Source organism: Euprymna scolopes, chromosome 23, assembly GCF_053919585.1.
Source record: "Euprymna scolopes isolate OS-2025 chromosome 23, ASM5391958v1, whole genome shotgun sequence".
In the NCBI taxonomy this organism is placed as follows: Eukaryota; Metazoa; Mollusca; class Cephalopoda; order Sepiida; family Sepiolidae; genus Euprymna; species Euprymna scolopes.
The window spans coordinates 70,980,495-70,999,280 of NC_136504.1; the positions used below are offsets into that span (position 1 = coordinate 70,980,495).

Below are 18,786 nucleotides of genomic sequence, written 5' to 3' on the forward strand. Positions count from 1 at the left end.
AACTTATTCTTTAAAGCTGGTTGAGGGTAAATGTGAGTATATTTATCATACAAGCTAAATGTTAAATGTAAAAAATAATATACATGAAAAGTGTTTATAAAATGCTTGCTGAATAGGTGTGGGAGGCTGATATATGGATCTGCAGAATAGATTTCCACATAGAGGTCAAGGAGCTAAAGTTGGAATCAGGAGTTGGAGTCATCAAAGGAGTTGAAGTCGGAGTTGGCATCCTAGAAATTCTAGAAGTTGGAGTCAGACTTTTACCATCCGACTCTGCAACTCTGTTTAAAATGAGGCTGCCTCAAAAGGAGGTTGTTCATATATTCTTGTCCAGAGTTTCCGGATTGACCTTTTTAAGGCCAAATTTGCAAATTTAGCCTTTTTTAAAGCAGGTTGGCTGTCAAAAATTGTATTTGGCCTTTTTCAAAGCATGACATACTGACTAAGGAAGGAAGGTTTGGTTGTTTTGTTTTACAGCATATCAACCCTTTTCAGGTTGAATAGTATTCATGTGGCATTCAGTTATTTTGTAGAAGGTTTTTATTCTTTAAGCTCTTCGTATCTTCTATTGCTATTTTGTAGTGTATAGTTTGGTCGTTTTATAGTGACTTTTATCGTTTTAGTTCCCCTCCCTGCAAAACATGAATGAGTTTTGCAGTAGGAGAGGGAAAATGGTTACAGTATTAATGTTTGGTACATTTTAAGTTAGGAAACCAGTCAGGAAATGGGGGAGATAGAAAGAGAAAGGGGGAATGGGAAGAAGGAAAAGGGGGGAAAGGGAGGTTGTTATTTTGTTTTTGGTTTTACAGAACATAATTAAGTTTTGAAGTAGAAAAACAAAAGGAAGCCAACAAGCAGAATATTATGCAGATTATTAGAACAAAAGCAATTGAAATTACTTCTCATAATAAATAATAATTTATTGATAATTATTAAATAAAAAACATCAAAACCGAGAATTGATCATATTTAGAGATTAAAGTAACAAATTGTCAACAACAGAGCTGAATTATTGTTAAGTTTTTTGTGTAGTTTTGCTTTTGCTAAAGCAGCAAATAAAGTGATCAGAATATAGATGTGTGTTTTTTGTTAAGCAAAACCATTTTGAATATTTGTTAATACATTGTTCACTTTTTTAGGATGACTTGACAATTGAAAGTGGAAAGCAACTTTAACTTGGACAGATAAAGTTCAACCGACCTAGAAAATATCCTTGTAGGATGGAAATATTGTTAACCTTTGAATTAATGATTTAAACTAATGTGAACAGCAATTTTCAAGCTAAAAAAAAATTTTTAAATTCAACTATTTAAATTTAAGGAGCTATTTTTCCTAAAGGGCAGTGAAGCAAAATGTCTAGAAATAGTCGACGTGACATTGAAAAAAATTCTAGCAGATATGCCCCTACATCTAATAGTGAAAAAATAAAAGTTAAGACAAAAATCGAGACTACTCCAATGCCATATAGTCTATATAATAAAGCCATAATGCTAAATTCTGATGAAACGAGAAGTCAGAACTTTAAATTGTCTACAAGATCTACTCCCTACATAAAATCAAGAAGTCCATTACGTGCCAAGGAAGGATATAACCTCCGGCAAAGATCAACAGCAAATTTAGAAGAGTCCCAGTCTCTTATTGCAAAGAAAAGCAATTATTCTTCACTCGGTCAACAAGATTTGGATGATTCCCTAATGAACTACGATGGTAAAACAACCAACATAAAAGAAAGGTCAAAGAATTTCCAAGAAAAACCATATTCACTATCCAGAAGAAGCCATTCTGCCCACACCTATATTCGGGAAGATGCTAGCCCAATCTATAAACAGAAGAGAACAGATGATACTTTTCCCACATCAATGGAAAGTCCAGATGCTTCTATCGATTATTTGTTAAATGATGATTATTCTTTGCTTTCTGGACAATATGCTCGAAAACATCATCCATTGCCAGCTGTTTCGTATGATTTAGGAAATCTTCGTAATTGGGATGCTAGCTTAAAGGTTTCTCCAAGCAATAAATTACAAATTCAAAAGATGGATTTAAAACAAGAACGTGTCAATTTATCTAAGAATTGGTTTTTACTTCTTTCCAGATATTTGGATGAATTTCTTGAAATTCTGAAAAATAAACTGAAAGAAAATATTCAATTAGATTTTAATAAGAAAGTTGCAACTTTTCGATGTGTTCATGTCACTTTGGTCAAAGAATTATTGGAAAATGATTTAACAGTACTCAATCATAATTTCAATCAACAATCCTGGTTGAACACAAAAACTCAAAATTGGAATACTCTTATTGCTTTTTTGCAAAAATTACACTTTTGTGCCATCTTTAATGAAGAAGATTTTTCAAAGACATATGTGTGTAGTACAGTGAACGATTCTGCATTTATTCTTAAGAAGATCTCAGAATTTTTGGATGAATGTCCGAGAGATATTCAAATCACTTCTCACTTTTGCGAATTTATGAGGTATAATAAGAAATTCTCCCATTTAAAAATAGAGGAAACTACTCGAGGCAAAATCTGGATCCGAAATATAAGCCAGCCTCTTCTTCTGGCATTGAAGGAAGAAATAAGAAATATAAATTGCCAAAGTTATTTGCTTGATGAAAACCAATATGGATTGCTGTTTGAAACAAAAAATAACATTTTATCAAATATTGAAAACAAATTTCAAGTGAAAGCCAATCTATATCAGTTACCAACTGGCGAAGATATTCCTGCAGTTTTTCAGCTAAATCCTCTTATCAACATTTGCTGTTTTGTGAACTCGCATCCAGAAAATATCCCTGTGGATTCTCTCATCTGTGTCGATTGGCTGGCACCTCAGTCAATATCAGGTGAGTAGGATCTTTTTCTTATTGTTTTCTCTGTTCATTTACGATTACTGTGTTACTGCAAATTAAACTCCATTTTTCTATTTTTAAATATGTTTTATGCATATATTTTTAAGATGATATACAATTTTTCCCATTTTATTTTACTGTTTTTTTATATAACAGTTATTTTGTTTGGTGAATTGCAGGAAATATGATAAATACAAAGATTTGTTTATTTTTATTCATGGCATAATGAACAATTTTGAAATTACCTTAGAAGATTTGCTTACAGAGGTTGAATAGAGTGTAAATAAGTCCCATTTAAAGTGAATCAACTGGAAAGAATTGCACTTAAGTTTAACAAAATAAAATAAATATTAAGCAAAAAATAACTGTTTTATATTTTTTTATGAAAAATAATTATTTATAAAAGTTTTAAATCTTAATCACACATAGTGAAATATATGAATTATAGTAGGAAGAGACTGAGAACATCTAGAATCTATGTGCTTTTTTCTATTGACTAGAACCTCAATTACAATTCTTAGAAGACACTGACACCAACATTTCACCCCTTTCTTCATTTCTTCAAATACTGTGATCTATCTTTTAGCACAGCAGCATATGTTCACATGTTCTGTTTAGGGTCACTACACCCCTCTCCATGCTGATACTGATTGACATACTGGGTAGAATATAGTCAGTAGTGAACTTACTTGTATAGCTGTTGTAACTGATTTTTTTTCTCTTGACCAACGATAACAGCACAGGTCCTGGTTAGAATTTGTCCAGAGTTATGTTATCGATCTTTGCTGATGCTTGGAAATGCTGCCTCTTATGATTTGTCAATCCAGCCACAAAACTGCATACTATCTAGTGCGTTTTTTATGAGTAGGGCAAACTACTGAAGTTGAGTCAAGAATACATCCACAATTTTGCCAGTCATCAGTTGCTGGATCATGAAGGTGTCAAATGCCACAAGAGAATCAATCATGAAAACGGTTATCAGAAATTCACCAGACATGCTTCATGTCAACCCTTTGTTCCTTGTTGAGTGCCGCTCCTCAATGTAGAGGTAGTATACACTCCATTTTCCAGATATCACATAACTCGCAAACCAGTGTAATATTAGAATCAACTAATCCTTGTCTCTAACAGTTCATCCAAATGACAGCTCATGACGTAAGTAGCTGAAGTCTTGTTATCTAGATGATAAATAGTAGTAGTAGACATTGCAGTAATGTTGATCTCTTTTTTTCCTTTCCTGATTTAAAAATATATAATCATAGCAACTCTCATATTTATAAGTAAACTTGTTTCGTTTTTCACCATAGAAAATATGAAAAATTGCATTTGTTTTTCATTTTGTATGGAAATGATATAGAAGCCTGTGTTAATATTTATGTTCCTTTAATGTAGAAAGTGTAAAAAAAATAAGATTAGGTGAAACTTAGTAATGGAAGTAAATGAAAATAAGAACAAAAATCATATTTCATGAGTGAGTCACACTAATTTCTGTTGAATCATCACTTGTTGTATGTGATTGTTGTTAAGTAGACCTGGATTTAAAAAGTTAATAAGAAACATTGTATGTGTTTTAAATATTTAAAACCGAAATCAGCATAGTGATTCATGTGATTTTAGAGAAAGCCTTATATAAGAAATAGTGTCTTATGAAATTGTGTAACTACTTACTTTAAATGAGTGAAATGGAAGCACATGGCAGATAAAGACTGTAAAGTCTGCCAGGCCCCTCAAAAGTATGCAAAAATAAAAATCAGTGAACAAGATAAAGAATATAAATCGAACAAAAGTAAAATTTCTGTTTCTAACAACACAAACCAACATCCAACTAATGAAACAGAAATTTTTGTTACAAACAATTATCAAGCATCAGTGTAGAGGGAAGAAAATTGCTTCATATATTAGACGAAGATTTAAATAAAATTGTTTCAAAAAGAAATAAAGAACCAAATAACAATTAGAAAATAAGGTATAAAAGTTTTTATGTAATTTTTTCTCTAGATGTTCCGTTGGAAACCTATGAATGTTTACCAAGACGAAAATTTGTTGTGAAATTGCTCGAAGCTGATATTAGAGATTGGACTCAATGCTTTATTGACTGCTTTACAAAACTATTCAATCAAAATACTCCTCCAGTGACAATCGGAATCGATTGTCCAGGAACTTATTTTCATTTCAATCAGATTTGCATATGTCTTCTGGATGCACTGCAAATGCTAGAAAAGTCATTGACATCCATACAGTGCCATATCATACTGATTGTACGAGAAGCGAAAATGAAATTAACATGGGAAAATTTCCTGAAAAATGATGGAATGAAAAATCCAAGATCTCCACACAAACGTTTATCAGAATCAAGTGAGTACTAGTCTCTTATATTTCATTAATTTTTCAGGATCCTGATTACAATTTTATTTATTACAATGTTTTTTCTAGAATCCCTAAACAATTCATATGTTTCTACAAGCCTCTCTTATCAAAATCCTTAAGTTCATGCAGTGATAAAAAATATATTTCTGATGATGAAACAATAAATAATTAAAAATTTAATTTTATCTAATAATTACATTTTAATTTACATTCTAAATAAATAATTTAAAATTTGATTTTTATCTAATAATTACATTTTAATTTACATTATCAATAAATAATTCAAAATTTTATTTTATCTAATAATTACGTTTTAATTTACATTATCAATAAATAATTCAAAATTTTATTTTATCTAATAATTACATTTTAATTTACATTATCAATAAATAATTAAAAATTTGATTTTATCTAATAATTACATTTTAATTTACATTATCAATAAATAATTTATATCATATATCATTCGTAATACCCTCCCCCTGACTAGAGAAACAAACCTAGAAACAGATGATCAAGCCTTTATGTGCTTTAGACTAAACATGCAACACAATATTTGCTACTATTATTTTCTCTACCGCTCTCCCTTGACTCAGGACTGCACCATAATAAACAAAGTCTCTGACAGCATAGACACGGCACTGTCCCTCGACACTAGCGCACAAATACATGTATTTGGTGACTTTAATGTCCACCACAAAAATTGGCTTGGATTCTCTACTTAAACAGATGCAGCGGGCAGCACAACTCATAGCTTCACTATATCTCACTCCCTATCACAAATTGTTACGTTTCCAACCCGTTTCCCTGACCAGGAAGAACAACACGCATCACTTCTAGATCTGTTTTTGACCACAGTTCCCAATGACTGCATAACGAAGGCCCACAGCCCACTCAGGAACGCTGATCATGCAGTGATAATGGTTGAAATCGCCCTAAATTCTAGAGCCAAAACTGAAGAGCTAGTGCTCAAAACAATGAGATATTATAAAAAGGCTGACTGGGAAGCCATCAGGGAACTAATCAGAGATGCCCCATGGAGAAATATTTTTTCTCTCCCTGCTGAACAGTGTGCAAACGAGACAACTGAATGGTTCAAAACTGCAATCGAAGCGCATGTTCCCATGCGGAAATTTTATAGTAAGCCCCACTCTCCCCAATGGTTTACGTTGACTTGCGTAACTGGCATTGCTCAAAAGCAGCATGCATACCGTAGGTTTAACCGACATAAGTCCAGTTCAAATAGACTGAAGTATATAGAAGCTAGAAATAACGTTAAGAAAGAAATAGCGACAGCTAAGAGAGAATTTACGGAAACCACTAAAAAGTGCATCGAAGCACAAAAACTAGGAACTCGAGACTTCTGGAAAATCTACAACAGTGTAGTAAATAATGGGCAATCAACAATTCCCCCACTAACCAACAATCACGAGGTTGTCTCCTCAGCAACCGACAAGGCTAACATGCTTACCAGTTGGTTTGCCTCAAACTCTACACTGGACCCTTCAAACCACCCCCTACCTGACGATCTGAAAACCACCCCTGCTCAGGTGCATGCTATCATAAAAAACCTTGACACTTCAAAAGCATGTGGACCTGATCTTATCCCAGCTGTGCTATTAAAAAAGTCCTCAGCCGAAGTAGCTCCAGTTCTCTCCAAACTCTACAACAAATGCCTTAATGAAGCTTGCTTTCCGGGCTGTTGGAAAACTGCTTCTGTTGTACCAGTATTCAAGAATTCTGGCGAAAGGACTGACCCATCAAATTATCGCCCCATTAGCCTCCTCCCACTTTTTGCCAAAATATTTGAGACCTTAATTAACCATGCTCTAGTCCATCACCTTACAGATGCTAAACTTCTGACTGACAAACAATATGGATTTAGACAAGCCCGTTCCACAGCAGACATCCTAACTGTAATCTCTGAACGTATATACCATTCACTGGACAAAGCGGGGGAGGGCAGAGTGGTAGCTCTAGATATATCTAAGGCTTTTGACAGGGTATGGCATGAGTCTCCTCAGGAAAATTAGATCATACGGTATCACTGGTAGAATACTTAACATAATTAAATCCTTCTTAGATAAGAGAAAAATCCAGGTTGTCCTCGACGGTCGTACATCTAAACAATATGATATAAATGCGGGGGTGCCCCAGGGTTCTATCCTTGGACCGCTATTGTTCCTGATATTCATAAATGACCTCCCTGACAAAATTGCCTCTAAGATGGGTATATATGCTGATGACACTACACTTTATGGCAGGCACAACAGGAAGACGAATGAACATATTTCTAAAGAAATGGCAGAAACACTAGAGGAAGACCTCCAATCTGTGGTGGAATGGGGACAAAAGTGGTTGGTCGCGTTCAATGCTGCCAAGACTAAACTAGTTTCATTCAATAATTATAAGAAACCCTCTCTACCACCTATAGCAATGGCCAACGACTCTTTATCTGAGAGTACATCTTTCAAACTCCTTGGCCTAACGTTCACAGGAAACATGAGTTGGAACAATTACATTGAAGGCATTGCCAGGGTCGCTGCAAGAAAGGTGGGCTCTCTCTACCGTGCTAGAAAGCTACTAACACCCAAAAGTATCCTGTACCTCTATAAGGCAACCATTCGCCCATGTATGGAGTATTGCTGTCATATTTGGGCTGGTGCATCTGCTACTAGTCTCTCGCACCTTGACAAGGTTCAAAAGAGAGTCGCAAACCTGATAGGCCCTGAACTGGCATCTAAGCTTCAGCCTCTGTCCCATCGACGAAACGTTGCATCCCTCTGCCTGTTCTACAAGTATTTTAATGGTGAATGCTCTGACGAACTGCAATCACTTGTGCCCCCACGACGTGAGCACCCTCGACAAACCCGACAGGCTGCTAAATCCCACCCCCACACTGTAGAGATCCCTAGATGTAAAAGATCTTTTTACTCCAATAGTTTCTTCTCCAGAACCGCTAGACTCTGGAATTCCATTCCAGATCCCTGCTTCCCCAACAGTACTGACGTGCAGAAGTTCAAGTGTAACGTGAACCGACATCTTGCTGCCCAAATCCCTACATAGTACCCTAGTAGTTGTTGCCCCTGATAGTAGCCCCCTACACCTGAGTGGCAATTTGCCTTGTTTGGGGTGAAAATGTAATAATGAAAAAAAAATTTTTTTTTTAAATAATTAAAAATTTGATTGTATCTAATAATTACATTTTAATTTACATTATCAATAAATAATTAAAAATTTTATTTTATCTAATAATTACATTTTAATTTACATTATCAATAAATAATTCAAAATTTGATTGTATCTAATAATTACATTTTAATTTACATTATCAATAAATAATTAAAAATTTTATTTTATCTAATAATTACATTTTAATTTACATTATCAATAAATAATTAAAAATTTTATTTTATCTAATAATTACATTTTAATTTACATTATCAATAAATAATTAAAAATTGTATTTTATCTAATAATTACATTTTAATTTACATTATCAATAAATAATTAAAAATTTTATTTTATCTAATAATTACATTTTAATTTACATTATCAATAAATAATTCAAAATTTTATTTTATCTAATAATTACATTTTAATTTACATTATCAATAAATAATTAAAAATTTGATTGTATCTAATAATTACATTTTAATTTACATTATCAATAAATAATTAAAAATTTGATTTTATCTAATAATTACATTTTAATTTACATTATCAATAAATAATTAAAAATTTGATTGTATCTAATAATTACATTTTAATTTACATTATCAATAAATAATTAAAAATTTGATTGTATCTAATAATTACATTTTAATTTACATTATCAATAAATAATTAAAAATTTGATTGTATCTAATAATTACATTTTAATTTACATTATCAATAAATAATTAAAAATTTTATTTTATCTAATAATTACATTTTAATTTACATTATCAATAAATAATTAAAAAAAATTTTTTATCTAATAATTACATTTTAATTTACATTATCAATAAATAATTTAAAATTTGATGTTATCTAATAATGACATTTTAATTTACATTATCAATAAATAATTTAAACTTTTATTTTATCTAATAATTACATGTTAATTTACATTATTAAAGCAAAAAGACAAAATTTTCCCTTTAAGGCAATGATGATAATAACGTTTTCTTTTAGTGTTGTACAAATAAAAAAAACAAAATAATAAAGAAAGAAAACGGAAGATAAAGAGAACAACATCTAAATGTTTATCAAATTTATGTTCAAGTAGTTGGCGGTTCATTTTTATCATTGTACAAAGATGGAAACATCTGCTGTATTGGTGATACTCTTTTCAGTTGACATTTGCTGAAAGCCTGGTTGATCTCACATCAGATTTCCAGCTCGATCAAAATTGTCCAGACACTAGGCAGTAATGCTGTCTTGGACCAAGTCTTCTTAGGTTTACTAAGTTGGCAGTAACCATACGCTCCATCAAATTGTTATATAATAACACGAGCGTATGGAAGAAAGGAGAACAAATGCAGTAATTCAGTTCAAACCTTTATTGAGGGTCAAGATGAATTGGTACACACAGTCAGCTAGGCGTTAGGAAGGCCGGAATAGGGGTCCAGGTGTTATGGTAGGTTGGAGTCCTGGCCTGATCAGGATCTGACAGGTACAGGGGTCTAGATGCTGGTATGGTCTAGTGATGACGACCCGGACTGGAATAGGAGGGGTATCGCCACCACTGTTGCCACTAAGGAGTCGCTGGGACGAGTTGGGGTTCGCTGGTGGTATTCCTCAAGGGAACAAACAGTGATAGGTGACTAGGCACTTTTGAATCAACTGCTGTCGCCAAGAGGGGAGCTGCTGAAGAGAGGTGGAGTCCTCTGGTGGTAGGCCTCGGGAACAAACAGTGATAGGTGACTAAGCACTTTTGAATCAACTGCTGTCGCCGAGAGGGGAGCTGCCGCTGCTGCTGCTGGAAAGAGTTGAGGGGAACGGCTGTGGCTGCTGCTGCTGCAAAGAGTTGAGGGGATCAGCTGTGGCTGTTGCTGCTGCTGCTGGAAGGAGCTGATGGGAACGGTTGTGGCTGCTGCTGGAAAGAGCTGAGGGGAACGGCTGTGGTTGCTGCTGCTGCTGGAAAGAGCTGAGGGGAACGGCTGTGGCTGCTGCTGCTGGAAAGAGCTGAAGAGAACTGGCGTGGCTGCTGCTGCTGGAACGAGCTGAAGAGAACTGGCGTGGCTGCTGCTGCTGCTGATACCGTCAGCGAGGCGATCCGCTCTGGTTGGCAGTCTGCCGGTAACTGACTTTTTTCTCTGACGGTCGGCTTATACAGCGAGCGCGGACGTAGTAGGGGACATAGCGGCTCCGAGGCAAAGATGGCCGTCGTATTTTTTATTTGTGTTAGTTTTCCGTAATTAACCACACATCAGGGATTCGCTTATTTGGAGGTATATTCAGTTCTATATATCCAATCAAAGCTGTAAACATTGCGAATCAGCTTATGTCGGAATTACGTCGCGACCGTACTCCGTGACCTAACTATTTATGTTTGAAGTGCATGTGAGAGGGGTTGTCAGGTGTATTATTAATATTTCTACTCCTAAATTAGTTGATGCCGTTAATATGTTTCCCGCTCGGATGATTTGCGGGTTATGTTGTTGATGTGGGAATGGGATTGGATGTGTTTTGACACCCCGATGTGTGTTTAATACGGCTCTGAACATTTTGCCGACAAACAACATCTGTCTCCGCGCTGCCATTGTTGTTCCATAGTTCCTCCTCGTCCGCTTCGTTTATGTAATTGTGTGGGGATCTTGCGATATAACAAAATCATTAAACATTTCCATACAATTGCAATCTTCTATCTCTAATTATATACAAAATGTTCAAAATGCTAAATCTAGACAGCAGTTGCTTGTAAGAGATGGATCTGATACATTGATAGTTTAATCCTGGAATGACAACGCAGAACATAAATGATTATTAAAGTTTTTTGTTGATCCAATAACATAATAACATTTGTACTTTTTTGTGATATTTCCTCATTCTAATCAATTGATAAAACTAATTGTACACACATCCATTTCTAGTTGAGAACACATTATATATATATATATATATATATATATATATATATATATATATATATATATATATATTAGAAAGCAATTAAATAAATTGAATATTTTTTAAAGTTTTAATTAAATGCTTTTGTAAAGTTTGTGTAAATTTTTACAACTCCTATATATAAAATGGGCAAGTGGCATGGTATAGCGGTTATATGCATTGTGGGCTCAGGATGATAAGTTTGAGTTCTACATCATTTTCACTGATATATTTGGGAAATAAATGAATCCATATATCCATCCTACCAGCTATGGATTAAATAGTTTCTCTTGATGACTCCTTATCAGTGAGGATAGTGGTCATGTTCTGGGTTTTGGTGTGTGGAGAGGTGTCCGACAAGGTTGATCCTGGCCTTGAAGTACCTTTCCCAGTGAGGGCAGGTAGTTCCATTTTCATTTGGAGAGTTGGCTCGAGAGTGTTCTTTCTTCTTCATCCACTTTCTCTTCTCCTCAAGATCTGCACATCGATTGGCCTCAAAGGTAGCTGTGACTTCAGTGGTTCACCTCCAGATTTGCTTGTCCTTGGCCTGAGTCTCTTAGGTGCTTGTATTAATGCCATACTTCAAGTTTGCTTTTAAAAGATCCTTGTATCATTTCTGACCCTAACCTCGACTGCACTTCTTTTAGTTGCCCATAGAAGAGTTTTTTCAGCAGCTGGGAATTCGACATCCTGACAATGTGGCCTGACCACCTCAGCTGGTTCCTAATGATGATGACTTCAATGATGGTGGTGTTAGTCTCCTGGAGGATGCTGTTGGTGTGAGAGTCCTCCAAGGAGATGTCCAAAATGCTTTGCATGCAGTATTGTTGATGAAACTTCTCCAGTGTCTTGAGGTATCGGCGCTATGTCATCCAAGTCTCTGAGGCATAGAGAGGCATTGGGACCATGACAACTTTGTATACATTTTGGTATCTGTACAGATGTCTCTGAGGCATAGAACACATGGGTTTGAAGATGGCTATAAGTGGTTCCAGCACATTTTAGGTGATATTGGATTTCATCTTGGATGTCGTCATTGGATGGCAGGTGGCTTACAAGGTATGGAAAGTGGCCCATGTTCTCCAGATGTTTATCACCAATAGTGAGGGAGGGTGCTTGATTATGGCAATGTCTTTGAACTCCATTGGACATTGCTTCGCATAGTTACCATAAAATCTCCATAATAAAAATTAAAAAAGATAATAAAAATAAAAGAAAATTTATTAAATGAGAAAGCATTTGGTCTTCCCAAATGTTGACGAAGAGTTGATGCAGTTGGGTCAGCAAGAGGTTTCCACCAGTTTTGTAGATTTTAGTGGGGATGTCCACGGCCCTGTTATTTTTCAAGGATTTAACTGCCTCCTTGACTTCCTGGAGGCTCGGGATTTTGCCAAGGGATTCTTGGACAGACGCTTGAGAAATGATATTCAAAGCATCGTCTTCATACAGATTGACTTTATTCAGCAGCCCTGGGTTAAATGGTAGAGTGGATTAAATTTGCACAACTAGCCTAGGAGAAGGAAAATTCCAAAATAAAACTTTTTCTTTCTCTGCCTATATTTCCAATCATCCTGGACTTTTCTTTGCCCCTGGATTTAAACAATGTTGCATCAGAAGAGTTGTAATTGGGGATTGGACAATCCTTGCTTCACTATAGACTTTTCATGCAATCAGCGTTACAAGAATTGTCCATTGTCTCTCGAGATTGAAAAGACAACTAAGATGTAACATAACAGATATACAGAATAAAATGGTAGACAAATTAAAAAATTTTTATGTTGGTAAATGGAGAAATAAACATAGAACAGTTTTATAAAATGAAAAATCTTTTTTATCTGTTGTCTCATCTGGTTTTTGTATTTTCATAATGATTCTGCACTTAACCATCTGACTTTTTTCAACTGATAGAGAAAAGAGGGTAAAAAAATCTAAGAGCCATGGCTTGGTAGTTGAGAAATGCTGATTCTTTTTGTTGGCTGTGTTTATATAGCTGTTTTTTCTTGCATGATTTTGTCGAATATATAGACAGTGTGCATCTGTGTATTCTTCTTAGCTAATCAGATAAGAAGGTCAGTATGTGTTTCTTGCTTTTTATGATTCGCTTCAGAGGCCAATCTGCTCCTTCCGAAAGATACAACACTTAGAGCAAAGCTATTCAATATATTAGACTAATTGCACAATATTACTAACCAACAGAACATTACCACTATCGACCAAAGGAAGAATCTATTGGGGATGTATGGGAGTGAAACCTAGTCATTTGCGGTTGGCTAGAAATGATATGAAAATTATCCAGTGGATGTGTAACGTCAGTCTTAAAGGCAGATCTAAACTTAAAGGAAGATTAAATCTGAACACTATAGGAAAATGCATACAAAACAGAAGGCTTTGATGGTATGGTCACAATGAAAGAACAAATGAGAGTTCCTGGGTTAGTAGATGTGGAAACATTAAAGTAATAGTCAGCTTACAACGGAAAACCAAGGAAAACATGGAAGGAAGTGATAAGGATCGACTTGAAAGAAAAAGGGATAAAAAAAGAACTGAGCAGAGATAGATTAGCTTGAAAGGCAATTTCTAAAAGCCATCCGACACATGACAACATATAAAATGAACATTTAACCAAATGTGATGGCAAAAATAAAAGTTCCTTTAACCAAAGGCTTAATTTAATTAAAACCTTTATCATGAACATCCATGGGTTTATAGACAAAAACCAAATAAATGATATCTTACTGTAGGCTATTTTGAAAGTAAATTTCTAAAAGCCATCCAACACATGCCAGCATGTAAAATGGATATTAAATGAAAGATGATGATTTATGAATGGCTACCATGAATGCTGAAAATATTATTGAAAGGATAGTAAAAGATGTGCTTAATTATTTAAAAAAAATGTTTAAATATTTGTATTATAGAATGATATGCTTTTCATACATTTAATTCTTCTAAAATGAAAGCATAGATGGTCAACACAAACACTATAGGACTTTCTAATCATCTATTTATGAGATGTTCGCTTAGTTTTGCAGCCGAATCAAAAATGTTTTATTGAGGATATTTTAAAATATGATTTATTGCAGAGTCACAAACAAATTCATTGGTTGTAAAGGTGGTTCAAGGTAACTTAGCTGACCAACAGGTAAGTGGATATAGATTCTTTGATTGACTGTCATCTTTTTCTAACAGATCACCATTTACGTGAATGCCATATTATTATTTTTATTTACCCACTAGGAGTAGTCACACAGGCCATCGTCAAATATTTCTCTTTAAGAATAACCTGTGGTGTTCTCTTGAGTCTGAGTAATAATGAATTTTCCCAGATTTCCAGTATCTCTTTCAATAATCTTTGTAGATGAATCTGTGTTATCACAACGGCTGTTTACCATTGATTTCTCATTGGCAGCAACCATTGGTCTTCATTGGAATTTGGGTGGCAATAAGCCTTTCAAAGATCCCAATCCTCTTCGCACTCATCTAGGAGAGGTCTGAATTGTGCTTTCTCTCCTCAGTCTTTCCATCCTCCTCGACTCTCTTCAACTCTTTGTTATGGTGCCTGTTAATACCAATTCCCTCCCCTTTTTTAGTTTTGATGTGAGTGGTTGTGTGGCAGATTAACTTACAATTATAGTTTCAGTTTTCTTGCTTCCATGTGGTGTTTCCTTGTGTTTTACCTCTAGCAGTTTCTATGTGTCTGGTCCGCGCATGTGACTCATGTGTATTAGTCTCCGCAGTCAAGGGTTTTCCTTAATATTTCAGCTGCAATTTTCATGATTCTCATCCGTTGTATCTTCTCAGCCATCCCTCTGATTCCAATCTCTTCATTCTTTTTTCAAAGTTTTTTGGTATTGTTCCTACTACTCATACTATTATTGGTGTTATCTTAACTTTCTTCATCTTCCATTCTGGCCAGTCCATGTATTTGCTCTGCTTCTCTATCTCCTTGATTTTCATTCTGTGGTCTGCTGGAACGGCAAAATCTACAATCTGGCAGAACTTTTCCTTCTTGTTAACTATTATAACATCCGGTCTTATTGCTTGGATGGGTTTTTCTGTTTGTATATCCATGTCCCATAAGATTTTGTGACTTTCATTTTCAAGCACTGCTGTCGGTTTGTACTTGTACCATTTGTCTGGGTGTTCAAGATACAGTTGTCTACATAATTCCCAGTGTACTGCCTTCCTCACTTGACCATGTCTATTTTTATATTCTTTTTGGGCTTGTTTGCTGTATTCATTTATTATGTGGTTAATTGTTTTGTTTCTTTGTCCACAGAATCTGTATTTGCTGTTTTCTTGTGTCTTGTTGATCCTAGTTTTAATGTGGTTGGTTCTAATCATGTTATCTTGTGCAGGTGTTATTAGTGATTCAGTTTCCCTGTTTAGGTTTCCTTTTCATAGCCATGTCCAAGTGTTTTTGTTAGTCTCATTTTTTGTCATCCTTATGAATCTTCAATGTAGTTGTTTCTCTTCACATTTTTCTTTTCTCGTCTCATCCTTTTCCTCTCTTTTTTTCTGTATTGTTTGCTTTTTCAGTGTCCCTTGCTGCAGTAATTATTTTTTCAGTGTTCCGCATTACATATTTTTCTAATTCTTTTTTGTGTCATTTACATATGAACCAATCCTCTTTTTCCTTCGTCAGCATCATACTTTGGGTATAATGCATTGTGAATAGTCATGAGTTTCCTGGTTTTCTGATCAAGATGCTTTAGTTCTTCTATAAATAGTCCAGAGTATCTTACTAGTGACACTGCTCATGTGTTTATACCTTTTATTATAAAGTCTACAATAAAGTCTAGTTTTGATGAATTTTCTTGTTCTTCTGATTCCTATGGCCATATATGGCATTATCGCTTCCCGGGGAGAGTTACTTGGTTGAAGAACATCATGGGAATGCAACCAGCTCCCCAGGTGTTAGACACAATATCCAACAATAGGTACATGGAAACAGCAACACAACGGGTCGATATGTTGTGGGCTATAACTGGCTGGCATGGGTCACTTTTTCATTGCATCGTTACAGGCATCTTTCCATCGTCAGCATTAAAGGCATGCTGAAATTTAACACTTATACAAAAATAGCGAACAAATGCATTATTTATCAATTTTATTTATTATCCTCATCTTTTATTAGTTGTTTCACGACGTTTCATACAAAATGTCATGAAACAAATAACAAAAGATGAGGATAATTGTCTGCAGTAAATAAAATTGATAAATAATACTCATCTCGATGAATTCCAATTAAATAATATAAATGCATTTTTATAAAAATATAATTTATTTAAGATTTAACAATGAGGGGCATATTTTTACAAACACCAGTTGAAACCAAACACATGCTATGTCGGGTCCGGTGACCACAGAATGCAAGCTTCAACTGTTTAAAACAATAGAATTATATTTAATTCTCTCTTTCTTCATTGAAAGAGAGATAAGGGGAGTGAAATAGAGAGAGAGAGAGAGAGAGAGAGGTTCATACATAACGTTTAAACATTGTTTTGTTTTTGTATCCATGAGTTCTTTCGGGTTTGACCTTTCAAATTCTAAGGTCTTATATCGTTTTGCCTTGGTTCAGTATTATGAACAAACTGTCATTCTTGGCTTGAGTCATACCAGAACATTTTCAAAATCACAAGCACCTGCTTAACACATCTGCACTTCACAAGTACAGTCAAGTTAGGCACACGGTTCATCAATGTAGAAGTCCCCAGCTCTCCCAAAAGGGTCGCTCTCCATTGTGCCACATTCCTTTCCAATTTTCTCTTCCATTTCTGTTGCTTTGATGGTATCTTCTTTCAGAACTCCCAAATATTTGTACCTATCATCTTCACCTAGTGCCCTCATCTCTATTTGGTTGGACAGATTAATGCCTTACATTGCTTCCAGTTTTCCTCTTTCTCATGATCAACAATGCTTACTTTTCCATACTAAATTTCATTTGGATAACCTGGCTGAAGATTCTGGTTATGTTTGTTAGCATCTCTAGTTCCTTCTTGGTTTTTGCAAACAGTTTCAGGTCATCCATGTACATTAGATGGTTCATTCTTTCATCTGTATTAGTGAACTTGTATCCGGCGTGGATTTTCTTAGTATATTGTTAAGAGGTATCATAGCTATGATAAACAGTAGTGGTGAGAGGGAATCACATTGAAAGATATTTTTGTATTTTAATCTCAGTTATGTATTATCCATCAGCTGTCAGTTCAAGTCTCCAAGTTCTAATTGTATTTTCTATCAAGTTGATATTCTTGCTTGGTATTTTGTATATTCTCAAACATTCTATTATCCATGCTTATGGAATCCTGTCATACACTTTGTGCTAATCCATGTCATAGCTATGTTTTTTGGGCTTTTTTTTCTACTTTTTACCTCCTTTGGGATACTTTGGTCTATCTATAATAGGTCATGTATCCCTATTTTCCTTTTTGGCATCCTTTCTATTCCTCGGGGAGTAATCTGTGGTTATAAATGGAATGATAAATTATTATTATTGTTATTATTATTAATTTTCCCTGTCGCCATTTTATCTGTGCTACTTGCCACAATTAGGTCGTTATCGACTGATCCCTTTCATGTTTTAAGCAAGCTACCATCATCATCAATGTGGGCCACATTTATAGTGTTTCTGTTCAGTTGAGGCATCATTGTGCAACATACTTTCTTATGAAAAACTTTTGAGTCAACAATTTTCTCTATCCAATGCACTGCAACTAGGATCATGTCGTTCTGATGTTTTGTTGTTGATAATATTATGCAGTCAGATATGTGCTGCCACTCATGTACACAATGGCACGCCTACATTTTATAAAATTGTCAACAGCTGCCTAAAGATTCCCAATGTGGTAGATATACGTCATCTTATAGTTGTGTGGCCTAGATAATTAATTCACTTTTTCAATGCTTCAATTTCTCTTTCCATGAGAATTAGATTCTGATAGGTACTGCAAATGAAATTAACTGCATCTGCTACATGTAGCATTGACAGGTTGTTGCACCTTTTGTGACACAAAAACTCCATCAAATACATGTTCTGCATTTGATGGAGTTTTAGTTAGTCCTAAGCTGACAAATGCTGCAGACACATGCACGCACACACACACACACATGTATATTATATGCACATGTAGCAACTTATATACGATTGGCACATCACTTTTATTGCAACAATTCAATAGAAAAAAATAAATGAATAAAAAAATATATAAAATACAACTAAACAATGAAATTAAAATTAGGAAGGTAAGCATATTAATAAATGATACACACTAAATAAATTAAATATTATTAACAATAATCTATTATGTAAAAGGCATAATGTGTGTTAGTATGTGTGTGTGCCTGTGTGTGTTTATGTCTCCCAAAAACATTTGACAGACGCATCAGACCATGACAAAATCAGTATCATCAGAAAGATCGATCTCTCGGATAACAAATATCTAAAAATTGGCCAAAAAGATTCATTCTGCTCAA

The 18,786-nt window shown here is 34.7% G+C and overlaps 1 protein-coding gene across 7 annotated transcripts in view; it reads left to right on the forward strand.

Moving 5' to 3' along the window:
• Window positions 1-18,786, forward strand: part of LOC145245987 (uncharacterized) — a 130,545-nt gene that overhangs the window by 17,254 nt on the left and 94,505 nt on the right. For 6 of the 7 annotated variants that reach the window (XR_013863058.1, XM_080107784.1, XM_080107782.1 and 3 more), the window contains 3 exons: window positions 1,140-2,844; window positions 4,849-5,205; window positions 14,394-14,452. Coding sequence is in view for 6 of the 7 variants with exons in the window: in XM_080107784.1 (XP_079963910.1) it covers window positions 1,353-2,844; window positions 4,849-5,205; window positions 14,394-14,452 (1,908 nt within the window). In the remaining variant the exon portion in view is untranslated. The remainder of the gene's footprint in view (window positions 1-1,139; window positions 2,845-4,848; window positions 5,206-14,393; window positions 14,453-18,786) is intronic. The other variant, XM_080107783.1, reaches the window with a different exon arrangement.